Source organism: Poecilia mexicana, unplaced genomic scaffold (genome assembly GCF_051168715.1).
Source record: "Poecilia mexicana isolate PSO_F unplaced genomic scaffold, ASM5116871v1 scaffold_15, whole genome shotgun sequence".
Classification (NCBI taxonomy): Eukaryota; Metazoa; Chordata; class Actinopteri; order Cyprinodontiformes; family Poeciliidae; genus Poecilia; species Poecilia mexicana.
The window spans coordinates 26,785,869-26,813,051 of NW_028263384.1; the positions used below are offsets into that span (position 1 = coordinate 26,785,869).

The 27,183-nt window shown below is 40.2% G+C and overlaps 2 protein-coding genes across 2 annotated transcripts; both read right to left on the bottom strand.

Annotated features, from left to right (window-relative positions):
- Window positions 1-921: 921 nt before the first annotated feature.
- LOC106916176 (regulating synaptic membrane exocytosis protein 3-like) lies at window positions 922-20,327 on the bottom strand. Its single transcript, XM_088013465.1, has 11 exons — window positions 20,104-20,327; window positions 12,470-12,535; window positions 10,337-10,440; window positions 9,415-9,605; window positions 8,084-8,244; window positions 6,858-7,072; window positions 4,292-4,457; window positions 3,375-3,487; window positions 3,176-3,277; window positions 2,950-3,089; window positions 922-2,084 (listed from the first exon to the last, which is right to left on the bottom strand). Exons 1-11 carry the CDS (start codon window positions 20,325-20,327, stop codon window positions 1,869-1,871), a joined length of 1,698 nt encoding a protein of 565 aa, XP_087869591.1. The 3' UTR covers window positions 922-1,868.
- A 27-nt stretch (window positions 20,328-20,354) lies between these two features.
- LOC148155374 (regulating synaptic membrane exocytosis protein 1-like) lies at window positions 20,355-22,487 on the bottom strand. The gene is made up of 4 exons (XM_088013138.1): window positions 22,318-22,487; window positions 21,585-21,732; window positions 21,261-21,317; window positions 20,355-20,664 (listed from the first exon to the last, which is right to left on the bottom strand). The coding sequence occupies exons 1-4, from the start codon at window positions 22,459-22,461 to the stop codon at window positions 20,393-20,395; spliced, it is 621 nt and encodes a 206-aa protein (XP_087869264.1). The 5' UTR covers window positions 22,462-22,487; the 3' UTR covers window positions 20,355-20,392.
- Between the last annotated feature and the right edge of the window lie 4,696 nt (window positions 22,488-27,183).

The following is a 27,183-nucleotide window of genomic DNA, read 5'->3' on the forward strand; positions in this document are numbered from 1 at the left end:
AATAAAGGCCTATTACCGCCCCCTTGTGGCTCAGCGCCGCTCAGCGGCTCAAGCACCAGAAGCAAATTCCTCTCAACAAGACCAGGGAATGTTTGTGTGTCTGCGATGTTTGATTTGTTCGGATCCTCAGTTCAAGCCGCTTGTTCTGATTAGTGTGTGTGTATAGTGTGTGTGTGTGTGTGGGGGTGTGTGTGTGTGTGTGGGCGGAGGAAGTGTGCAGTCAGATACACTCTTTTATATTCATATAGCTATATCTTTATAATTTCTGTCAAACTCATAATGATACTTCATACATATTTAGCTGTTACACACACATTCTATATCTCTGCCTCTAGCCCCGACTGTCTGAAACTAGTTTAGACGCCTACAGGGGCTCAAGAATGCTCAGTACTACAGAACAGCACTGTTGTTCATCGGGTTTGAGGAAAAGAAAAAAAAGAAAAACTCAACAAAGACGATTTTCCCGGAGACGGTCTCGTGTAAGTATTTCGACCCAGCGCAGTAGGCGTGGCCTGAGTGCAGCTGATCCCGCCCCCCCGAATCCTCGCCGCGCTTCTTATTGGTCCGCTCCTGTCGGGGACGGGGATGGCTTGGCTTTTCTCTGTATTCATATTCAGTACGAGCAAACTGTACAAGAACATGCAACATACAAGCTGGCCTAAAAGTATGTGGAACTAACACACATAGTCTAGTCTTTTTTTATCCATTTTATTTATTTTTTTCTTCTCGGCTTTAGTTTTTTTTTTTTTTGAGAATTGCTTCGGTTTAGTTTTAGTCTCGTCTTTCAACTTCACAAAAAAAGGTAGAGAACGAAAACGTAAAAAAACAAAACAAAAACAAAACAACAGAACGAACGGAAATGAAAGAAACGCGCATGCAGCTTGGGGCCAGGCCGGGCGGGGCGGGGGGGTTTGGGGCGGGGTGGCGTCCCCCGAGTCATGCTGCTCCCTCCAGCAGGGGGCGGAGTTGGTGGGCAGGGGGGTTAGGAAGGGGGGAGAGTTGGGATGGATTAGTGAAGAAGGCGAGTTCGAGCTTGAGTGACCGTTTTGTTCGGCACCGCTCGCAAAACCAAACGTACAAATATACAGAGGGAGTCTGCACCTAGAGGTACCAATCTGAACTGCAGGTGAAACCCAAACAGGGAAGACGGCTGGAAATGAAAAGGTGATCAATTATCTGGGCAATGTTTTCCCTTAAAGACAGAAAACTTTCTATGATTCTGCCTGAACGAATGAGTCAAGCTTTTCTTCTTGTGCTTCTTTTCATTTTTAACAACATGGATGCGAATGTGCTGCCTCTCCCAAACGATTACCGCTCGGTGTCAAACTGCTGGCCCCTAACGTTAACATCTGCAGAGTCAACAAGCAACCTCTGCAGACACAGTTGCATGAAATTCCAACAGTTTGCTTCTCTTAAGACGGAAGATAAAGCTGTGCTCTGATTGGCTGCGGAGCACCACCTCGGCAGGGCGCTCCTGCAGAGACCGCACGTGAAATCAGGGAGAAACAAAGGAAAAGATGAGGTCGGACAGAAAGCTCCACAGCTGCAGCTCAGAGAAGAAAACAAAGAAGGCAAAGACGCTGAAAACAAAAGATGGAAGAAGGAGGAGGAAGAGGGAAGGTGTGAGACGTGATTGTCAGACTCCAGCTAAGCATTTGATTGGCTAGTTCTGTCTCTCCCTCTCTCGTTTCTCTCTCTTGTTCCCTGGCTCTCCGTCTGGTTTCTCGTTGATTCCCCCGAGGGCGTCTCCTCCTCGGTGGCGTACTCGGGCTGCGTCTGCGCCCTCTGCTCAGGCGTGGTCCAGCAGCTGTGGTCCATTCTCTGATCGTGTCAGGGCTGTTTTGGGGTGAGCGTTCGCCACTCGGTCACTAGGACCGAACGCCGGGCGGTGGTCCTGAGTCCAGCGACGTCTGAGACGCCAGCCGCGTGAGCGGAGCTAATGTAGGGTCCACCAGTGAGGACGGTGGAAACAGTTTGTACCAGCCAATCACCGTGCTTGAGAGGTCCAGCTCCTCCAGCAGGATCTGTGCTACACCCATGAAACATTTGTGGTCCAATCGTCCGTAGTCACCCCACACTATCACCTAAACAGAGAGCAGCAACGTCAGAAAAAGCCGAGGACACACATGCACACACACACACACACACACATTAAAACACACAGATTGAAAGAATCAGCCTCTTGTCGGGTAAAACCAGAGTCCAGAATGTTGCTACTAACTGTGTTTACATTACAAATGTCAGCAAAACTTTGTCAATATTCCACTGATGCCAAATAAACATAATTTTCTATTTGCAGTGTTTCCATTTAATAAGAAACTCAATTAAAATCACACGTGAATAAGTTTATGTGATTCAGTCATTAAAAAACATGCTGGGCTATCATCTTCCTACCACTTCCTGTTGTCTTTCTCATCTTTTCTACCAGTAATAATTGTTGATCACATGACTTGCATGATGTGAAAAAGTATTTCCATAGCAGTTTTGCAAAATACATTAATTTCAATACTGCCAGAAAAAACCCACCGAAAAAAACATTTTTACAGAAAAAGGTGTTTTTTTTTAAATGGTCGAGTTTCCATTAAGCAAATTTATTCTTTCTTTATTCTATTTTAAGGTCAATGGAAACACAGCTAGTCTAAAGCCAATAAATCACCAACTTATAAGAATATGTCACCACACAATAAACACACAGTTTTTATTGAAACTTTATGAGAGAAAGCAACTCAAAGTGTAAAAATGTTTGAGGGCTGAGAATCCTTTTGTAAAGCATTGGACTCTGCAGTAAAAGTGCAAAATGCATCACTGGCATTAAATTATTTAAAAGAAAAATCAATTTTTACAGTAAAGAATCAGTTAGATTGAAGAAAAATGAAGGCAGCTTTGGAGATTCTTGAAGTAAATCTATGACAACGTCCACGGCAGCATGTTGGACGTGCCGATCGTTACCTGAAGCACTTTGCCCTGAGGACTTTCTTCAAAGAGCAAGTGCTGCTGGTAGAGCGGCTCCAGGGTCTTGCGTGCAATCTTGGTTTTCTTTTTGGCTTTACATGTTCCGTTTTCCAGCAGGTAGACCTTGACGTAAGGAGCTGTGGGCAGAATGAAACAAGACAAAATAAAAAGAAGTCAGGAGGGAGAAAAGCTGCATTACACTGAATTTGAGAGTCATTGTTACCTGGGAGGGATTTGGAGCCTGGTTTAGAGGTCAGGCCTCGTGCCCTGATCACCTCGACCTCCAGCTGACCTTTCTTATCCATCAACCCGATCTGAACATCACCTGTTGAAGAGAGGCAGACACAGACAAACTGTTTATGAAGTCATGTCACTAAGACTCCCTTGGTGACCCTCTCGCTGCAGTCGGACCCGTGGCTCACCCATTGCAGGCGTTGCCAGCGTTTGGCGGCCAACCAGCTGACCGGGACCCAATCCGTCCAGGAAGTCGCTGAACTGGCTGTCGGCTCCCAATCGCATCCCTGAGAAGATCAAACTGAAACATGCAAACAGGATTTATCCACCAGGTCCAACTGTCAAACACGACACTTTAATGATTCAAATTCAAAGTTTACTACAAGTTTATGGGAGAGTTTTATACAACAGTCAGGATTTAAACATGGAACCTGAGAAGAAGCAAAGAAGAAAGGACACAAGGATAAAAAGGAGGTAGGACAACAGGAAAGAAGGGATTGAAACAGGGAAAGAATAAAGGAAGAATGCATAAAGGAAATGAGGATAGAGGGACGGTCAGTGAAGAGAGAAAAGGCAAGAAAGGAAAAATACAAAACATAAAGACATAAGAACACATGGGAGGATGGAAGAGAAGGGAGGAAAATAGAAGGAAAGAAAGAGCAAAGAAAATAAGGAAATAAGGAAGGAAATATGATGAAAAGATGAACAGAAGGAAGAAAGGAAGGATCAACAAAAGGAAAGATACAGAATCTAGAAAAGGGGCGGCGTTTAAAGTCCAGAACAAAATCATTTCCTGATTAATAATTTATTCTCCAGACTAATACTGAAATCAAATGTATTTTTTTTTCCAGGTTTTGTCATAAAAGTCAGAAAAAGTTCAGAAATTTACATCAGAATTTTCAAAAACTGAAATAAAATGTCAAACTTTTCCAGATTGTGAAAACGCTGTGAGGAGGAAGACAAGTGCCTCACTTCACACCTGCCAGTTTGTGGACACTAAACTGTCCACAAACTGGCGTAGAAACGTAGAAAATGTTGCTACTTTTTGTGCGTGTGTGTGTGTGTGTGTGTGTGTGTGTGTGTGTGTGTGTGTGTGTGTACGTACTTCCCCTCAGAGCTGTAGCTGTTCATGCTGCCATCAGTGGACTCCCTGCTGGCCTGGCGGTTCATGGCTGATCCTCCTCGGGGAAACTCCACCGCCATCCCCGTCTCCACGCTCCTCTGGATGGTGCTGCTGCCCGCCTTGCTGACCTTCTTCCCCGTCGGCGCCTCTGTGGCAAACACAGAGAGATGCTGTTAATCCAGGAGCGTCTTTACATCGAGACTCGCATCAGTTATCAGGCCTCTGGCCGCATCCGGCCAACACCAAAAACACCAAACCAAACCTGGTTTCCACCCAGCAGAAACCCAACAGAGGTTTAGTCATTAGTCTTTTTCTTATGACTTTATTGCAGAAATGCATTTGAAAAAGCCTGATAACTTGAGGCTGAGCTTCTCTTCAGGCAGACCGGCCCATGCAAAAAGATTCCCCCTGGTGACCTCACCAACAACTCAACAAATATTTAAAAAAAATTAAATAAAATCATCAAAACAGAAAAAGACTTTGAATCATTTCCCTTCTTCTCTTTTGTTAATTTTATTGATGAGGTCACTGAATGGAGATTTAAAAAAAAAAAAAAAACGAAAAAACTAAAACAGCAGCTCAATCATTCCAGATGAATGCTTAAAATAAAGGGGTGGAAAAAATAAAAACTGTTGGGGAAAAATAAGTCCATTTTAAAAAGGCTGTTTTCAAGTCTTTACGATTTAGTTGGTATTTCAATCCAAAAACATCAGATTGAGTTGACTCAGGTTTAACTCTTGTACAGAACCTTGCAAAGGTATTTACACCCTGCGACCTTTGTCATTTCTTTTCATTAAAACCTCAAACAGTAATGTATGCTGTTGGGTTTTTATGTGGTAGACGAAAACACAGTCCAAGACAAATGATGCATCTATTTTCTATACCTACTTATTAATACTGGGTCAATGAGAGAGAGGTGGGATGCACCCTGGACAAAAGCTTTTAAAAAGTAAATCCTTGCAAAATTTTAAATTCCATTTACATTTTCATTGCTATTTGTGTTTTGTCTGCCACATGAAATCTCAAACAGAAATGTAGTCATGACAAAAGATGAGAAAGATCAACGCGTGTGAATACTTTTAAAAGACACTGGAGGAAGGAACGGAGATGCGAGAGGAGGGTGGGGTAAGGAAGCGTGCCAGAGGCAGAGTCCAGGAAGTCCTTTCTAACTACATATCAGCTTCTGCAAGTGCTCAATGTTTCCATGACTACCTTTGTTTACACCTGTTTCTGTGAGGTTAATAATAATAATAAGTCAATAACTTATAGCCTCTACACTTAAAAAACACAAATCTTAGTAATTGTGGTGTGGTTTCCAGTGCAAACATCTTAATAAACTTGAAAAAAGACAAAACTAACTTAAAAGTAACTCTTTAGCTACATATAGAGGCTTGTTTTAGGTCAATAACTCCTTAATATCAATCAAGAAGTACTTGCTCTAATTGGCAGATTACTTCAGTCATAAGACATTTTGCTCATGTATATCTTGCTAAAAAGTTACTTGCAAGTTAATTTTGTCTTATTTCAAGTGTACTAAGATATTTGCACTAAAAACTAGATCTAAGCTACTTGGTAAGATTTTGAGTTGTTGCAGTGCATTACCAGGAAGTCTCAGGAAAACTGCTTTTATTTCAATTTCTGCATATCCATTGCATGCACCATGGCAGCATGCCGTATTTATGATGACCTTATAAACTCCAAGTTCCCGTAAACATCATCCCATCTCAGCTTTTACTTCTACTCAACTACTTCTAAACTTCTTGTGGTTGGACTTCCTTCCTTTTGCTTTACCTTTCTGTCTGTCCGCCGCCTTACCCGCCGCCTCTGAAATAACACAGAACAACAACAAGAGCAATAAACAACACTTCCACAGTTATTTTTTTAATGCGTCCTCATGATTTGGTGACCACTCTCATCAACCTTTAATTCACAGAAAACAATGCTTTAAAGACAGGAGAACAACTTTAAAGTTAGAAAGTTACTTTTAAAACCTTTTGTTAACCTGGAGCTGTGTCATTTTGTGAAGTCTGGTTGGTTGCTTGGAAACCAATTATGTCCACCGGTGTAAAACTAGATTGCTTCTCTAGCTACAGAATCAGGTCAAATTTTACTTTTATTCATTATAGGCATTAATGTCATATTCATTTTTAGTTTTTAGTGATTTATTGTACAACTAATTCAAGAATTGGTAGTGCAAGTTTCAATTTGCTTTAGATTTAGATCAAAATTAAACATACAGACTCAAATATACGTCTATCCTCCTTCTATGTTTCATGTTCCTTTAAAAGTTGTCCTTCACACAGACATTCGTAACCTAATAACTTCTACTGACTACAGTTGTAGTAAAGAAAACCTCCGTAGCTCGTACAAATCAACGATTGTCCTTAGATCTTTACCAAGTTCTTCAAACGATCCCATTGTCCTGCAGCTGCACTCAATCCTGATCACTAAACAGAAGTTCATCATCCTTGGCAAGTCAAATTAAAACGAGTAGATGAAAACTGGAGATAACCGTCATTTCCATCTCCTGATTCGTTTTCCGTCTCACCTGTCGGGCTGAGCTGTGAAGTACTCCGGCTCCGTCTCGACGGCAGGATGGCGACGACCCGTTGGCTCAGACTGGAGCGCCGTTTCTTGATCCCGCTGCCCAGACTCCCGAGGGCCGTGTCCGACTGGCTGCCGTCGGCGTGCTCCATGCCGTAGATCTCGCCGCTCACGCTGGTGCTCTTCAGCATGTGGCGGCCCGACGCACGAATAGCTCGACTGGTGGGCGACATTTCAGAAACAGTCAGGGTTTGACCAGCTAAATTCTGCTAAATTTGGAGATAAAAACAATACAAATGAACTGAAAATGACAGTTTCAATTCACTATTATACAATATCATTTATTACTCTTATTGATAATATCTTGTGATGATAATTTACATTCTGCAGCAGGGAGAACGTAAATAAAATCTAGCAAAATGTTTTGAAATGTCTCTCTAACACACAACCTATACCATCCGACTGAGAACAAAACACTAATTAAAAAAAAAATCATCAGTTACACAGATCAATAAGCCATTGAGCCACAAGGAATAATGAATATTCATTACAGTAAAACAATTAAAACAAATAGTGTTAAGGTAAAGTACGTTCCTGCTCAAATTAAAAGCTTAAACAAATATACAAAGAAAGTTTCAAAAAAACACTCTAGAAAATGTTTTTTTCTAAGTTTTCTGACATTTAGCAAATAGAAATAATTGTGGTAACTGAATCAGACCTAAAATAAGAAAAGTTTAGTCTGAATTAACTCCAGACAGAAAGAAAAAAAAGTGTCTTTTCATTGGCTGTACGAAAATATTTGGTGAGCTATAAATAAAACTTTTCAAATTTAGGTTTTTAATCAAATATTACATTGCACTTTATTACAAAGGACTTCATATAGAAATCAATCATTTTATAAACTGTGAAAACACCTGATTGAAATTAAAGGATTAAAGTCAAGTCAAACTTTATTCTTATAGCACATTTACAACAGCCTCACAACAAACACAAAAAAATGATAAAAATGAAAAACACCAAAAACTAATAATATGATTAAAACATATTCTACATTTTCTCTTTAATTAGTGTTGAACAGATGAGAATAGATGTGTTTTCAGTCTGGACTTAAACTGACTGAGGAAGCTTAAACAGGAGACTGTTCCTCAGTCTGGGTGGATTTCAAGCACCTGTTCAAACCCTGGTTAGTGCTTTATTGATGGCCAGGTGTGCCGGTGTGTGCATGCGTACCTGAAACGTCCCCGGGGTCTCTCTGACTGGATGGACATGTAGCTGGTGCTACTGATGCGAGAGGCACTGCTGGTTCGAGAGATGGCTGACACGTCACTGACATCACTGTCTGAGGACTTATGGGATACATTTTCACTGCTCCTCCTCTGGTCCTTGTAGAGCTGCAGGATGAGGAGACAAATAAATATTCCAAACTTCGGGTTAATTAGGAAACCCAGTTAGGTACAAGGGGAAAAGTGATGCTAAGTTGTGGTAATTCTGATCTGAGAAGCTGACTGACGTAAAGACAAGATTTAGTTGAAAAATGCTCTTTCAGTTTGATACAAGTATTTAAATTAGGATGGAAACCCTTCCTCTAAACTCAGTAGAGACCAGCTGTGCTGTTGTAAAAACTAAATCTTTAATCAGATGAGACAATATTAGATTTTTTTTAATGGCAGGGGTGTTCAAAGTGCAACCAAGGGGCCATTTGCAAAATTATTTTGAGAAGCAATCAACCCCAATTCAAGAAGGAAATAAATTTGTTTTTTTCAACTCAGGTGGTTATTGCACATAAACGGAAATAAATATTTATAAGGTGCAGTTTTCACTGGTCTTTCAAAAAAAAAAAAAGAAGGAATTTCCAAATTAAAGAATTTATCTTTTATGAACCATGTTTTGTTTTCTTTTTTACTTTAAATTTTCTTTGGCGGTAAGCAGGATTATATTTCTTAAACTTGGCTTAAAAACAAGAAATAGCTAATAGTTATTTGTGACAAAAAGTTTGGACACAACAAATTTAAGGTAAAACATAAGGCTGATTATCAACATAAACTAACATAATTTAAAGTAGCCACCAGGCCTGCCACATTCAGAGGAATCTCTGCATGAACATTTAACCTACAGCCAATTTTCACTTTGACAATTGCAGCCATTTTTAATATAGCAGCCATGAAAGTATCTTATTCTGTACACAACATTTTGACAGAATACATCTATGGAGATGCTACTTCCATTTACACTTGTGCTATTTTACACTGAGCATCAGGCCAAACAGAATTCTGGCAGCAGTGGCACCCCATAGAACATACAGGGAATGACAGAAGTCAATTTGCAATTAAAATGAATGAGTCTACCGACAGCGGCTTGGATTCTGCTTCACAATGTAAGAAAATCTGACCTGGGCTGCAAACAGAAGCATTTAAACCTTTTCCCATTTTACACAAACCAGCACATCCCCATTGACTCCTTTGCCATACAGCTACCGTTTAGGATCTCAGGATGCTAGCTGTGTGGAATAAGAGAATATCTGAACAGCAACAGTGAAGCACAACAAAATAGAAACTACTGACCTCTCGTTTGTTCTTGAGGGCTCGGTCCAGGTCCTGTTGGCTGGAGGTGGTGGCAGATGAAACCCGGTTAGAATGAACCCTCATCTGGAGCTGACGAACACGCTCCTCTGCTACCAGGGCTGCATGGGCAGAAAACACACCAAAAAATTCTATTGAACTATACAGTTCAACGTTATCTTTTTCTTTCACTTCTTAACCTTTTGAAAAACATTATAAAATTAGGATCACATTTTAGGAAGAAATGTAAAGTTTAAATGCAAGCATTGAGATAAAACTAAATATGGGTGAAATCTGTGTTTCTGCAGCACTCTGAGCCTTTTTTTCTGAGTCACCCTTTTGAAATGTCGCAGCAGTTACACTTCAAGCAAACAGAAAGATGATCTGAAGAAATACCATTTACCTCAGAGTTTGTTACACATTGAGAGCAACAAACATTTTGGATTGCTTGCTTTGATATTCAAAAATAATGCATTACAGTTCACAATCACAGACGTTTTGAAATGTTCAGCGGCTCTGTACTGTTTAGGTCTATGTGGACTAGTATTTTTTTTCTGAACCTGTCTTGCTTTAATGTTATTCAATGAAATGTCTTTAAAATGCTACCATTAGAGATATGAGGCACCTAAAGAAAAACAGAGCACAAATGCACAGCAAAGAAGCTGCAAGATTTGTCTTGTTTTGTTTAAAACTCAGCATTTTTTTGGAGGAGTGACGTTGACATTGCAGGAGTATTGATAATCCTTGAACTTTTCCAAACGTTTCCATCTTTGTGGAAAGCATTTAAGGCATAACATCCCAAATGAGTGAATATTTGCAAAAAAAGATGAAGCTTTTTACCGGACAGAAAACTAAAACTGAGCAAACTACACCAATGGTTTTCTTGGTCAAACTAAGAGATATTGCAGCGCGTCTTTTCTCATACCTTGTTCTACAGAGCTGCTCTGGGGTGGAAGCTGTGGGAGCTGCCTCACTCTCCGTGCCGCCGCCGCCGCCGAGGAAAGAGACGCACCACCGTGCAAATGGCCCCTAACATAAAGCCACACGAGAGTCACAGCAGATAGGGAGACAAAGGAAGAGCAGAAGAATGAATACAGGCTGGAAAGTTGTAGAAAAGCTGAGCAGTCTGGGCAGAGGTGTAGCAGAACAGTTCAATCAGCAGAAAACTAGATAAAAATCCCAACAAATCGACTGCAGGTAGTAGATAACAAAAAAAAAAACAAGAAAAACACATTTATCAACACCATCATCTTCACAATGGAAAAGGTGAAGCTTGTTCACGGGTTGGGGGGAGAAACAACACCAAAACATTTACAAAACCAGACACACAAACAAGAATGTCCACAAAAAGACAGAAAAACAACAGCAGCAGCATCCAGCCCCTCGTTGGGAAATTTCAGGCCAGGTCTCTGTCAGATAAAACCGTCTCCGCTCACAGCAGGCCAGCCGGGCCTCGAGAGCCTTGCAGCGTGGCGGCGGCCAGCGCTGTGGCTCAAACTCTGCGGTCAATCAGTGGTGCACAATCACACAAATGCCATACAAACCCTGCAATCTTTAAGCAGCAGCATGCAAAACAAGAATGGAACGGAGAAAAAGAAGAAGAAAAAATAATGATGCTTAAAAATGTTGAATGAGATCGCATGTAAACTGTTGCAGTGAGGTTCAACAATAGCCACACAGTGACACACACAGTACTTAGGAGAGTTTACATTAAAAAGTCTAAGTCTCCTAAAATTACACTTCAATCCGTGAGGTTTTGTGGGAATGCTGTGAATGAGCAATAAAAGGTTTTGTTGAAATGACAAAAACAGGTGAATAAAAGGTTACATTTTAAACATGCTACATTTGACACCATAATTTTCCTCAACTTAAATATTCTGACCCCATAGACAATCTTTTTGCATTTTTTTTTCATTTAACATCAGTCTTATACTCCATGCTTTTTACAGAACGTCCAAAAACTTTGGCTGCTTTTTCACCAAATTTCCGTCTGCTGCCAGAAAAACATTTTAACTTTGATCTCCAACTGATTCAGGCATGAACAAATAAATCATTGGTGAATTTCCACATAACGACAAAAGGATTCAAATCTCAAATAGTTTCGAAGAGTATTCTCGAACAGAAGCTAAAATGCCTTGTTGCTGAAATGTGTTGTACAAATAAACTTGATTGACCAAATACATGACACAGAAATGTTTTAGATTTCTATATAGTGTCGCATGTTGTATTTTACTTTAATTGCCCATAAATAACAAAGACAGCAGACGTCTAGAGGAAAACTTTGACTGGGCCAACCTTCAGCTGCCCATTACATGGCTTCATATTTGCCTCAAATACTCTTGTATGACTCTGTGCATTACAACTTAACATCTCTACTTAGGTCTCATCTACAAAGACCCTTATTGCAGAAGTTATCTGGCTCATTCTGATGCAACTTTGCAAACCTAAGCTGTGCTGCCATATTCTCTTTAAAGAAAAAGGTTTTCTCCATCAGCTCTTCCAAGAAACTCAAACATGTTCAGTTGATTTAATTTGAAGCTTTTACTTTTTTCTCTGCACTACACAGTCTAAACGTGACGTAAATATGCTGGGATGTCCACTTGGCAGCTTTCTTAGATATTTTTCCACATTTCTATTTATACTTTGGGGTCAACAAAGTATCTTTGAATGTGAATAATCTTGGAAACAGCTTCTAAAACGCTACAAGCTCGTCCAGCAGAAGTGAGTGATGCAAGTCAGTAACTCGATGCAATCTGCTGGATTTCCTTAGAAAACTTTTCAACCAACTTCAATAATGAACTTCACTGTTTAACAACTAGGACAATGAAAATTGGCATTGAAGTGAATAAACTGAAATGATTTACCAGTTTAATAAACCAGCAGTACAGGCCTGGCATCTGAACTGATGCAGGTCGCCACTTCTGCTCAGAAAAGACAGAAACTGTCCCAGCAACCTTCAGAAGTTGCTTGTTTCAAACTGGTGGTGCTGTTGGAGGGGAGAGCTCGTCCCGTCTCTGAGCATTTCTGACATGTGCTGAGTCCACAGTACATGTCTTACCTGCCGCTGTCAGACCGCTTCCTGCCAAGAGTCTGACATTCAGGGGCTTCCAGGGTCCGAGGCTGCCTGGGGAATGGCCGACGAGCAAAGGAAACAACACAAAAAAGAATAAAAACATGAACGGACGGATGTGTGGATGGGAGAAAGATTTAGAGATCTGTTCAGCCTGAAGCAGAGACATGTTGTGATGGATTGTGTGTTGGAAAGAATAAAGTTGTCACATAATCATGTTTCATCTGAGCTCATGTGCGTGCGTGCTCATCGGTGTGAGTACCTCTTCTTTGTACTGAGCTGAATGAAAGTCTCTTGAGAGGGAAGTAGCATCCATATTCTCCATTCATGACCATGAAGACAAGGATGATGTACGTGGCACCACACACAAAAACACAACCACACTTATGACATGAATTATGGATGTCACATCATCTCTGAGCACAAGGGCTTGGAAAAAAACTAAACAAAAAGAAGGAAAAAATAAAAAACACAGCAACATTCTCAAAGATGGAGAGGAGCAGACGAGAACACAGAAGCTGCAAATTCCCAGAACTGAAAAAGTGGACTGTGGGAAGCAAACGCAGCGGGAAAAGCGCACACCACAACCAGCTCCGACGACGCCAAGATAAAAGCGGCACGGAAAGTCGCGAAGCAAAGAGAGAAAGTCAAAAGAAAACTAAAAACAATAATCACAACCAAAGGCTTCTGCTGCTTCTACTCATCCAACAACAAACTGAAGAACAACACCGGCACATTAGTCTGCACAAACATCCCTTCACAAATTATGAGGAGCACTTTCTAACTGAAAGAAAGATTAGCGCTCATCTGGGAAGGCACAACGAGTTCGGCATTATGTTGCAAGTTCATACAGACTGCGCTGAGCTCGGCTATCACCTCACAGTCTACAGGAGTTCAAAAGTATAAAGAGTAGCTTGCAAATTTATCTTGTATCTGTCTTCTTCATCAATGGAAGAAGATGCAAATTAGATCTGGAGCTTACTTATCAATTTTCAGAATGAATTGTATCAAGTTATTGTGGACTAAATGTCGTGGCATCATCTGTCTTTTCGTCAGAGTGACTGTTGGATGGTTCAGGAACTGCCTGACGACACAACCCTCCACTCGTGATGCCACCACTTTGCCCACCGTTATCTAACTGTGCCAGACCCTTGCCAATTCAACTGTGTAAAATATCACATCCAAATCAGATCATTCATTCTAAGTGATTAACATTTTTTTTCCATTTAAGATAATGAACTGATTTGGGCAAAAAAAAGCATTAGATTATGTTTCCAAACGAATATTCACCCCAAAGACTGTGTGTAATTCCTAACAATGTGCAGCTGATTAATTGCTGCTGCATTGTACTTTATGTATGGGATACAAGATAAAGTCACTCGCTACACGTTTATCAGAAAAGACAAATTCAGGAAAACGTCTGCAGAGGTTTACTACACGCTATTCATAGAGATATCAGCTCTTAGCAAGAGGACTGGAGCGAACATCATGTAGAGCTTGACATCTGCCTGAACCCACTAAGGCCAACTGAACCAAAGAGAGCTACATCAGCTTTTAGCAAAAACAAATTGCTTTTAAAAACATTTAAAAGAAAAAAAAAAACAAAGTTATAGTTCTGAGAAAAGGAAGGTAAAACCAATATTGTTACCCCTTTAATGAAATTAAACAGAAAACCTTTTTGATCATTTGGGTCATTCTGGCATCAGATTTTAAGGCACAAGTCAAGCTCCGAAAGGAAGGAGAGGAGCGTCCACAAGAGGCTACCTGTCGTCTTCAGGGGAAGCATGTTGGATAAGAATCCTGGGACTCGCTGGACGTCTTCGAGGCAGGGATTGGGAGAAAGATTTTCTACATATACACATACAAAATATGTCATACAACATCAGAGTGCAAAGCTATTCTATCATCAATAAAAAAAAAATCTTGATTTGTGACATAGCGCCAACAGGTTTGAGACTCAATGCAACCGGCAGAACAAATAGGGCAAGAATTCACAGGTTTTTTGGGGGGGGGGTTCATCACCTGAAGGTTTTTGAATACTGCAGAAAATACTTATCAAAACATTCAAGACACTTTAAAAATGAAGACAAAATGAACGTTAAATGTTAGTGCTCCATGGGAAGCATGAAAACAGTGAAGGATAGTGAGCCACAAGTCTTTTAATGGCATCTGAAATGCAAGCAATGTGTGACAAAGTGAGATAAAACCAACCTTATATTCTCGACAAAGTATGATAATGTTAGGAAAGGGTATGTTGACATTAGGAGGGAATGAAGCTCAGCTAACAGCATGTCAACCAACTCAGAACAAGACTGCATTGTGAACCTGGTTTCTACATAGTTTTTAAAACAGGTGGAGGGTCATGTAGCTGTAGCTACTAGTTATTTCATATCTATCAACATCACTAGCAGCTCAGAAAACGGTTATGTAGTTTAACAGTTTTGAACCAAGCCAACCACTGAATTGTATTTCTAAAGGTTACAGCAATGGGAAAAATAAAGAAAACCCCATGAATCAAAAGCTTGTGCAAATACATTTAGCACCAGTACCTTCAAGTGGTCACGCTCTTGATGTCTCTTTCTTCTTTGTCACTTTGCTTCAGTATGTTGAGATTAGTCTTATTCTCCCCAAATCTCTTAAGGCCTGATTGACCATAGCATGTCAATCAGGTGAAGCAATGAACGCTGATCAACTTAATTATTTTGTGTTGTAGATATGCTGTTGTGTTTAGGGATCCTTGTCCTGTTAATGACCGAAGTTTGGGCCAAACTACTGGACATATTTGTCTCTGTAATACTCTGGTATACATAACAGAAGTATTATTGTTGTACACCAAGCCTGTATTACCGTCCTTCCTCTACCAGGCTTGAGAGTTGGTATGAGGTGTTCGTGGTGATTCGAGGTAGATTTTTCCAAACATGCATTATGGGTAAGCATACAAAGTTCAATGACATTGTTCCAGAAGTTCTGTGGATCATTCAGATGCAACCTTGCAAACTTAAACATGCTCCACATTTTTTTATTTCTTAAAATAGTCACACTTGTTCAGTGTGTTACTCACTGTCCTGTCAACTCTTTACATCCAAGTATGGCCTGTAGAGTGTGAGATTGAGCTCTTAGTCTTTTTGTAGCCATTACTGGAACAACAGCAGCTGCGCTGGAATGAGTTCATCCAGTAATCAGTTTCCAGTTTGGACCCCGACTACATCTGCCTCCGTCACTGTGTCCTTGGGTAAGCCACTTCACCTGCTTTGCCTGCTGGTGGTGGTCAGAGGGTCCGGTGGCGCTGGTGCACGGCAGCTTTGCCTCTGCCAGACTATCATAAGGCTTACCACCATTGGCGTGTGAACGTGTGGATGAATGGGTGAATGACAATGTAGTGCTGAATGCTTTGGGGTTCCCTGGGCTAGATGCAGCGCTGAACAAGTACAGGCCTTTTAGCATTATTCTGAGCATTAAACCATCTACACTTGAAGAGAATTTGCTCGAGTATTGGTTCCTGAGAAAACAGGCAATGATCTTCAATGTTTCCCCCTCCCGTATAATCCTCTTGATGTGATAAGACATCAGATTATCACATAAAGATTGATGGGCAGCAACAGCTGAATCTCTCGTCATCTTGGCATTGTGGTAACACACCTGTATGCTCCAGACCACCCTGTTTTTACAGAGTAATGTAATAATACATTATTGAAGCTAATTTGAATGGCAGATCAGATGTTTTTTTATACTGAAACTATATGGAAGCAACAAGGATATCCAAAGTTTTCCCATTGCTGTACTCTCTACAACTTAGTATGCAACTTCAAGAATTGAGTCAATGTGCAAGAACTGCAAGAGAAATACAGAGGTGCCGAAAAAGTCAGGTAAGTGATAAAGGGGAAAATCTACTAATGTGTAGGATTTACAGCGAGGAGGGGACTACAAAAAACAGGAGAAACTAAAGGGTACTACAAGGATGGGGTGGGAGCAGAGGCTGGTACCTTTCAGTCTCTGGTGAGGGGGCATGATTGTCTGGAGTGAGACAGTTGGCGCTAGCACTCTTAACCCTGTCCAGAGATGGCTGGAGATCACTAGATGCACCACAGCAAAACATGCCATCCAATGGAAGAAGAGAAGGAGAAAGGAAGAGGATACGAAAGGACAGGACAGAAACAAACAGAAAGAGAAACAATGGACAAACAGAAAAAGGTTTTTCAAAGAAAGTTTGGTTACATTCCAAAATGTTAAAGCTAAAGCATGACTGGAAGGGATAAGGATGGGAGCGTGCCTAAAATCTGATGAAGTAAAGCTGATGTTGTGGTAATTATTACGTTTGTGTCTTACCAAATTTTTAACGACGCTCAAGATGGAGCACCAAATTGCTCAGACCACCTTTGTTTTTACTGCAGCTCAGCTTTTGTCATGCATGAAGCAAAAAACTAGATACAAAACATGCAAACTATTCTACTGTACCAAGGTGGCTGTGGAGATACTCACGCCAAAGTTTATACACAGCCTTCTGGCTCCTCCTACTCTGGGTAGGTAGGAGTTGCCCATTTTACAAAGATGCACAAATGCCATGAGGTGCAAGGATATGAGGCAGTTTCAGTGAAGCCATCAGATAAACAGCTACTCACCAAGTCTACAAATTAAGTTTAACTGGAACCGCGAGTCAGAATGGTCTTACAAGCTTTTTAAGAGAACGTCTAATACAAAGTTTGGCCAATTCACCAGACTTCAGGGTTGGCCATTTGAGATTTTTACAGTTACTTTATAAATATCTATTCAACTCAGTATGCCACATAAAGTTGGGACAAGCCAAGATTTTCTATGATCCTGACATTTGCATATTCTAGTCCAAGCTAGTACAGTAATCTGTATTTTACAGAAAATGCATTCAAAGGGAAAAACTAAGTATACCAAATAACTCAGGCGCTTGTAAAAACACTTAGTAACAATAAATAACTGTTCTCTACATTGTTTTACCAGCTTCTGATGCTGTTGTGGAGGATTTTTTGCTTTATAGCTAAATGAGGTTTGTGAATTATCTGACGTTAACTTGGTAAGACGCCACCTAGACACATGGGAAATCAGAAATTATCATTATTTATTGGTCTTGTTCATTTAAACCAGCACCTGATTGACCTACCTGTGAGTCTGTTACAAGATACCATTGAACAAAAGCATCACCTCAAATTAATAAGTTACTGACTCTAACAGATTTTCTAATGTGAGCATGCATGCAACAGATTAAAATATGCAATGGAGAGACAGCTGACAGGTGAAACATCCATTAAAAAATGTTTCACATTGCATATTTTGACACAGCTGATGCAAAAAAAAGTTTTACAACAAGGAAAGTATTCTACAAGAAAAGTCTTTGAGTATTTCTGTTGGGCCTATTGATATAAAAATTCACACCAGATGTCTGTAGCAACGCAAGTAGCAAATATATAGATAGAAATAAAAACCAACTAGCCCATTGAGTAAGCTATGTTTGTTTATTTTCTTTCTCTAATACCACTTTCCTTGGCTTTGTGTTTAGGTTTCTAAATACTGACAGATTTAAGATACTTTCCTCGACTTTCAAGCCTGTCTAGTTTCATTTTATAACACAAACAGTATTTGTTTTTATCTCTTTGTATTGAGAAAAATAACTAAGTTCCCACAGATATCTGGAGTAAATATCAGGTGAAATCAGTGAAAAAAAATGTTTATGTGCGCAAGACTTATTTTCCCCAAAGCAAGGTATCTCAGAAATAAGGCATTTCTGTACATGCTGTAAAATACCCAGCATGTCTCTAAAAATGAAGAAAAATCACTGGCAAAGTAGGCGTAAGCAAATCAAAAGCAGCACACATGTCTGAACCTCTCAGACACGCATCTCCATCAAACACATCTGTGTATGAATAAAGTCTTTAAGCTTCCTCGTACAACTTCAGGAAAAAACACAGATGAGTTCTCAAGAAATAAACTTACCTTTCTGTCTTTATGCTCAGAAACTAATATAAGATCACAGCAGAGTATCTATCAGGCAACAACGTTTTTGTTGATTAAACAGGGAATTGAATGCAAGACAAGATGTCTAATCTGGTCCAGTAATCACCCCATGCTTCACCCTTAATGTGGTCTTTGAACAGCAATACAATCAAAAAGCTTTGGTGCCCTCTTGTGGACTTGAAGCAGAAGAACAGCTGAACATCCCGGGGATTCCCTCTAATAATTATGGGTCTGGCTGTGCGTTTTTTATAAGTAGACTCCATTAGTATATTTTCATAGATCTGACTTAAATTGGGCATTTACTCAGACATAAACACTGATATATATAACAGACAGACCAATTCTAAGCAAGCATTATTTATCTGTGTGTCAAAATGTTATTGCTAGGAAAATATGTGCAAATAGGCTTTTTTTTTTTTTTTTGCAAACATATCAAGCACAATCTGTTGTTAAATTACAACTTTAAAGCTTTTTAAAGAGACAAAACACAAAGCACATGAGAATGCAGCTCATCTGGAACCTATATGCCAACAACATGTCAGGATTGGCTGGTTTACCTCGTGTGCAGGCACTCGGCACTTTTGCCTCGCATTGATTGGTGGATCAAGATGACTTCACTGTGGTTACCATGGGGATGGATGATACATGAGGAAATTAACAACAGTCAAAAAACCAGAAAAGCAGAGGAAGAAAAGGATGTGAACAGGACAGTGAAACTGTTGCTAACTTTGTCGAAACACATTCACAAATGGCACAAATCTCCATTAGCTACCGCCGGGCTTTTTATGTCTTTAGATAAATCGCAAAACTTTCCAATCACTTTACAGCTACAGCACCAAAACACTCAGGAAGTAAAGACAGCAGGCAGAAAAACGGGGCAAGTTTTTCAAACAAAACCACGTTCACACCTACACGCCTGCAGCAGACTCACAATTATCAGCCAAAAAATAAGAAGTACTTGAAAAAACAAATAACCGAGCGCCCCAGTGGCTTCATTTGGTCTAACTATAGGGCCTTGGAAGCATTTTGCCCCATTTTAACCATAAATTTCTATGTATTTTTATGGAACTGTATGGATCACCAAGTCTTGAGTAATTGTGGATTCATAGTTTTCCTTTTCTGTTTTACAAATAGTTATCTGAAAAGTCTGCTGTGGATTTGTATTCAGTCCATTTTCCTCTTTCAATAATCACTCTAAAAGTGATCATTGAAAGCAAGACTAGCAATACCGCAAAGCAGCACACCATCTCCACGGTAAAATATGGCAGTGGCAGCATCGTACTTTGGGAATGCTTTTCCTCAGCAGGTACAGGGAAGCTAGACAGAGTTGATGGAGCTAAATAAACAGCAATCCTGGAAGTAAATTGGTCAGAACCTGCAAAAGACTTGAGAGGTTCACGTTTTGACTTTAAAGTCATTCCTCTGGGGTGTTGAATACAAATGCATATGAAAGTTTTCAGATTTTTGTTTGTGAAAAACACGGATCTTTTTGTCTTTCTTTTAAAAACATAAGCCTTACTTTGTGTGTTTATGGTAACAAAATCCTGATTAGTTTGTGGATGCAAAGTGGCAAAATGTGAGACATAAAGGGGTGTGAATACTTTCCGTCGGGGTCAGAGTGTTCACACATTTACACGAACCTGTCGTCCAGGTACTCTTCCCCCTGACGGCGGCCTCTGGAGTTGTCGCCGTAGCGGTTTGGAGAACGGGAGCGGCGAGAGTGAGGAAGCTCGTCGTCCAAACTCCTGAAAGACAAACGGACCTCTGTCAGGCTGGTGGTCAGCTTGGGCTGCAGCAGCCACTCCACGAGCCTCATTTGGCTCGGCCTGTAAAAGCAGAGCTGGCAGCACTGCATGTTCTGCATCACGCTGTCATTTCATTAGCAGATGGACTCCACTTCCTGGCTTCCCACGAAGTCCTATCTCTTCTTCATTTGTTCTGGCTTTGTCGTATTAAAAGTGACCACTGACCATAGGGCAACGTGTGAGATACTAGTAAGAACGTGAAAATGCAAAGCCCCCTCCAGGGTTCTGACCTCTGGGTGGGGACGTTGGGGGCTCGGGAGCGGATGGTGCGCCCCTGTTCCTCACGGTGCGGGGACACGGAGCGGGAGCGGATGTGATGGGAAGGCGTCCGCTGCTGATCAGGAACCTCCAGGGTAGATGAGGGCTCCCGTTGCCTCTCTCTGCCACGCCCGTCTGCTGCTGGGCACAACAGGGTTATGCATATGTGTCCAATCAGAGGTAAATCTGAAAAGTTTTCATATCAAACATAGACAGACTCCATATATTTTAAATAGGTAAAATGCCTTGAAATGAACTGCAATCGCAGACAATTTAAGTGATCTGATCTGTATCCTTAAAGATTTTGAAGAGAGTAATAATTTATTGTAGTTTAAAGTGAAAGTTTTCATAGAAATATTGTGGAAAACCCCTGAAAAATGGAAAAAAACAAGACCATGATAAAAATCACTTCAAAGCCTTTCGAACTTTAAATGTAAGTGAAAAATAAAACTGTCAGAAGATAAAGAAAACATTTTAAAAAGTGCAGGAAACTGGGTGTGCAAACCCTTAAGGTAACACTTTGTTTAATCCATTATGATTTATCAGTCAGTCTTCTTTCGTAGGAATCCATCTGCATGCCGCATACTGACTAGGTCAAACTTTTTCACTTATTTGTGATATTATTCCTTTCCAAAATTTTACTTTGCAGACTAGTCAACCCTAAATGAAAATAAATAAAAACCAAAAGCTCTGGGGGGAAGATCATACAACCATAAGAGAGGGTCCCCACCCACCTTTAGAGACTACTGCTGTATGCTCATCAAACTCAGGCTCTGTTACACGCTGAGAACCTAAACAGTCATAAATACACACACATGCACACAGAGATATGTAAATGCGCTACAGACATACAGATGCACGTTTTCCTGGTAGAAAGGAAGCATCAAGGAAGGCTGATAAAAACAGACAATAACACTGAGACATTTTACACTTTGCTTCACAACATTAATTAACATGCACGGTCACACACACACACACACACACACACACACACACACTCAGATGGGAAATATGAGCGTCATTTATACATGTGAAGAGTCTGGCAGGATCAGACTTACGCTGCAGCTTCTTGCCAGGTGTGTCTGTGTGTCGTCGGGGCAGGAAGGGGGACGGCCGGGGGAGTGGGATCGATGAGACGTCGTGCGTTTGGAGGGGATACCAGTGAGGCTTGTCGTCAAGTAAGGCCATCTCCAGCTCAATCAAGATCTGCTCAGGTTGTCATGGAAACACACATTAGCTGCTCAGTGATCCTGTTCGTTAATTTGACCAAAGCCTTCACATGTTGACATGCATGTCAGAATCTGGACTTTACCAAACGATTTTTTTATATATCCAACGTCAAGTGTATAAAAACATCAAACAGATTCCTCTCTCCCTGTTTCATGAGATTCAAAGAGAAAAGTAGCTGAAAAATAAACTCAATGTTTGATTGTTTGCTCCATAAAAGCAGGAGTTTTGGTTTTACTCTGGAGATTTCCAAACACCAGGCCACGGAGGAAACTAGAAATTAGATAAATAAATTTTCAGCAATAATTTGGAGGCTGTTGTATGCTTCCACACACATGAGATTAAAATTAAAGACGTATAAAACCTAGTGAAGATCAAACGATTTTCTTATATTCCAAAATAAAAACGACTGTAAAATGTCCTTTTAGCTAAGCTACAGTTTCTGCAAAGAGCCATAAATAAAATGAGTGTACATGTAGAAAAGCCCAAGTTATTAATGAAATAATTTACCTTCTATCTCTAAATGGAGTTGCAGAGTTAGTAATAATGTTCTGTTTAAGCTACCTCTCCCATAAAGGTGCTGTCCTCCTCAGGTGACCTGGGTTGGTCCCACACCGTCAGCTCCAGCATGTGGTTGCGGAAATCCCTGCGATGGACGTGTGTGTAGACGAAGGTCTGGTTCCACTTGGGCTCGCAGGTCTTCTTCATTGTTTTCGTCCTTCGTTTGCTTTTGTCACTGCATAAAACAAAACTCTCAATTTCAGAGAACTTCTGCTGCATATCCTCCAAGCTAAAAATAAAACTTTAACCAGTTTATATGCACTATCAGCCTGGAAGCATCAAAAGGAGACTTCAGAAACATGAGAAGTATGTTATAAGTAAGTACTTTTAACAATCCTTTGAGACGGTTGGCTGGCCTACCTGCGGTCAGGGAGGAAGTACATCTTTACATATGGACTCCTGGGGCGTCCGTCGGGCCGAAGAGGAAGCTCCGCAGCCTGCAGCACGTTGACTATTAGCTGGTGACCTACTTTGTCATACCACAGCTTCACCTGGATGAGAAATGCGCATACGCAGAAGTTCACGTCAGGACCCCAAAGCAGCCCGGGACAGCCGCACACACTCACCGATAGCTGCCCTGGCATCAGCTGAGGAGCATCTCGGAGCATCCCAGGACTGGAGGGAGACAGGACATTTAAAGATGGTCTCTCCATCTTCTGGGACTCAAAAGAACTGGAACCTGCTAGGAAAGGAAATTAAATGTTTGTAATCTGGAGAGAGGAAGAGCAGCTGTGTTTTAAGAGGAGGCACAAAAAGTACGGACAGAGGAGAATAAAAAAAATAATAACTTGTAGTATTAGCAATAGCTGTGCAGGAGGGAGAATAGATGATGACGAATGATAATCTGCTTTACTTTATTTCCAGCAGGCTTGTTGTTTGGTGTGTTTCATACCACATTACAGGTTAAATGAATAAATGCACAACAACTAAGTGAGTTCTGTCAGAGGAAATATGCATGAAAAACAATCACCACCCAAATTCTACATTTTTTATATGACTGTGTGTCAAGTTCAAACAGTTAATATCTGCAGCTCTCCACACCAAAACAGTGCAAGAATGACACACAGGAGACTGAAATCTCACCTGCTTCTTATCAAATAGCAGTGCCAAAAAGTTTAACTTTTTCCAGCGATCTAAGGCTACAGTGATGACTCACGGAGGTAATATGGAAATAATTCATGTTATTGTAACACCACATCTGGTACTAGAACAGTTTCACACCAGGTGAGTGTTTACCACTTCATTTGTTTATTTTGGTTCAGATCAGGACAAATTATTCAGATCTATACTGACTTTTATTTTGAACAAAGTTAATGGAAAAATATTTAGTAGTAAAATATCTCTCAATTATTTCATAAAAGAACCTTTGTCTCATTACTTCATGATTTTTAAAGACATAATGAGGTAAACATTACATTAAAAGTTGAAAGTTAGTTAAATTAATAGGAAGATTAGAAGAAAGAGAAAAGCATGTTGAAGCAGATACTTACTGGATTCTAATGGAGGGTGGGACGTGTCGGGGATTCTTGGGATATCACTGAAAAAGAGTTGAAAGCGAAACACCCGTCACTCACATTTTGCCTCCCCCTAAACAGTTCAAAGTACGTCAGAAACGAAACTGACAAAAAGTGCATGCAGGCATCTAAAAGAAAATAGCTGCACTGTAATTGAATTTTTAGCGATGCTCAGATGGAAAGTATCATGAAGAAGCAGAGGGGAAGATGTGAGGCATGCTCCTGTTGTGACTGCAGTGTTTCCCTGACTCATTCACACGTTTCTGGAGGCCATGACGGGAGCTGAACTGGACTAAAACCAGCAGCTCCATTCTGTCAATGGCGACTTCTGTCCCCTCTTCCGTCACCCATGGGAAACATCAGTATTTACTGCACCAAAAAGGAAAACCAGCAAGCCGTGAAGCACTTATCAGTGTCAACTGATTGATTGTTAGATTCCATTTTTAAAAAAGGGTCAAACATGAGGCCGTTGTTGGACTAATAGAGCCTCTTTTTTCCGAAGTTTTGACATATGAAGGATGAAAAACAACAATTTGGACTTTAATGAGCCGCAGAAAACAAGATTTTATCATGCAGTTGGTTAAAATACATGTAGAAGAATCTGAATTCATCCAACTTTCAGTAGAACTATGAACCACCATTGCATAAATGGGCAGTTCGATCAAATTGATTTTGGCCTCTGAGCCTTTACAAAAGATCCATTCATATTTTTTAGGTATTATTTTGCAGATTTGCAGCTGTGCTTGGGATCACTTGTGTTTGACACACCAAGTATAGGATGGTATTTTTTTTAGTAAATCTTTCAAAAATCTAAGGTTTAGTGTGAATTTTATTGTATTTTGTAGCCAGAAAACCTAAAAACAGTGAATGTATGAGGCATAAGTCAAAATCAGGGTTTCCATTGTTCTTCTGATTCTACTGAGAACATTAAGGAAATCAGAATCAACTTTATTACCTAAGATTCTGCGCACAAATAAGTAACTTGACTTCTGCTTCACTCACAGAGTACACACATTAAGCATAAATACATATATTTACGGAAAAATAAAGAAACAATATGTGTATGAACACCCACAACATGGTATAAAACATACCTCTATAAAACAAAGCATAGATCAGTGACAACTCATTATGTAACAGCAGGACAAAACTACAACTGCCAATTAAAATAATTTCAAATATTAAACTGATAAGTGTTTCATGAACCATGAGCTGCTTCTGAGTTCATTCCAAAACCAAGATAACTCAAATATAATAAAAAAGAAAAGCTTGCTTCATGACTCCCAGTGCTCCAGCAGAGCTCAACAGTCACGGAAATGTTGTAGGTGAAGGATCTGACTTTTCTGCACAGGCAACCTGAACTCTTGCAAAAGCGTGGCTTAAATGATGAATGTTCCCGGTGGCCATTTTGGATCTCATGAAGTGAACTTGACCGAGAACGTTTGATCTATTTCACTTAATGCTGCACACAAATATTCTGACAAAAGCTCGCAATTTCATAAGTGCTAGATAATATTCAGAGTAGTTCATTAGGAGATACAAAATGGCACCTGTAAAGCCAAAATAGTTTCAGTGAGAGGATTAAAGATTCCTTAAAAAACAGAATTACTTACTGATATTTTCTATAAACCCTTCGTGAGTGTTTGGAAAGAAAGTATTAGATTCAAAATTTCAAATATTTTTCTTCTGCTAGTATATTAGCAGTTAAATCTAATTCAGTGGGAAAAACGTGTTATGTTGTGTAAACAACCTAAACAAGATAAGCATTTGTGAAAACTAACCTGCAACATTTATTGTTTCTGTGGGAGATTTCTTTGAAAGTCAACTTCTATCTAATTAAAATGCATTTGATAAGGTAGAGGATGATTTTATGCTTAATTGTAAAAGAAAACTTCTTAGTTTTCAAGAGTACAAGTATCATCAAGTGGAAAAATTCCATTTTGTTCAATCAATTAAACTACAATTTATCAACTATTTTCCCAAATCCAATGTAATCAGTGATGGAATCCATTTAATACACACTTTTATCTTACATATTTAAAAAGCTAAATACAGCAGTCCAGTATTTACATCCATGCAGCACCTTCACATACTTTTAGTCACTGGACTCCAAATATTAAGTGCATTTTTATAAAGTGTTTAAGATAAAAACAGTTGATGCAGATCCTGAAGCACGACGGCGCACCAGGTCACCAAGCTAAAGTCGAAGTGATCAATCATTCAAACATCAGAAAATTGAAATTTGGAACCATCCAAGACTCTCCAGAATTCACAAAATTGAGTTGGATAAACAGGAAAAAACCCGAAGAGCTCCTCCAATTATTGCCAGAAAAAAAACGGAAGAGATTTGACCAAGATTTAGATATCCAGAATGTCAAGAGCGACTTAGAGTAGCAACAAAACTAAATATTTTTGCCTTTGATTTTTTTTTTATTGCTTATTTGATGAGAGAAGAAACATATCAAGACAATCTGATGTCTGCATCACACCGAAGACGACTAATAAAACAAAAGCATTTAAAACTTGATGAAAAATGTTTTAACTGCTCTCTGTTATACGACAGAGGCTTCAGAATATTAACTTTGGTCTTGACTGCACAGACTAACATTAACTAATGTTAGCAGTTTCTGTGTTTCTCTCCAGACTCACCCAATAGGCCTGGACACCACCAGCTCCACCTGAGGTTCGGCTTGGGACTCCAGGATGATGTTATAAACTTCCTTCATGGTCGCCCCTGGCAACAGCTTCCCGTTCCACTGCAAAACCTCATCCCCTGAAATCAGGTGTTAATGCCCATGTGATTGCGCATCATAACTATAGTTCATATTATTTTTATGTCAGGTAGGAGTGCTAACTGTGTGTGTGTGAAGAAACCAGGAGGTTATACAACTTCTTTTATGAGATCGTAACAGTTGAATCAGGACAGCGGAGAGGGTTTGGTCTCTACCTGCTCGGAGATGTCCCACCACGTCGGCCAGGCTGCCCTTCTTGACTTTGGTGATGAAGGCACCTAATCTCCCTGACTCAGTGACCCTCCCTCCCACCACCTGGAGAGGTCAAAACACACCGAGGAGCCATTATTCAAGCCAGAACTCCCAACCGCATGTTGCACAGACGGCCTCTGACCTTTAGCCCGAGCAAAGCCCCAGCCTCCTTAGGCATGGTGGCACTTCTCTTGCTGAGGGTGATTCGTCCAATCAGATGGTCTCCCTCTTTGGACGGCTGCCAGGTTACAGGATGCTGCAGGATGGAGACGGTACACCTTAGACAGCAGACTTTGATAATGATAAACATCTGGCAACGTGACTCTAGTGGAACCTGCAAGTTCATTTAAAAAAGCCAGGCTATATCAGAG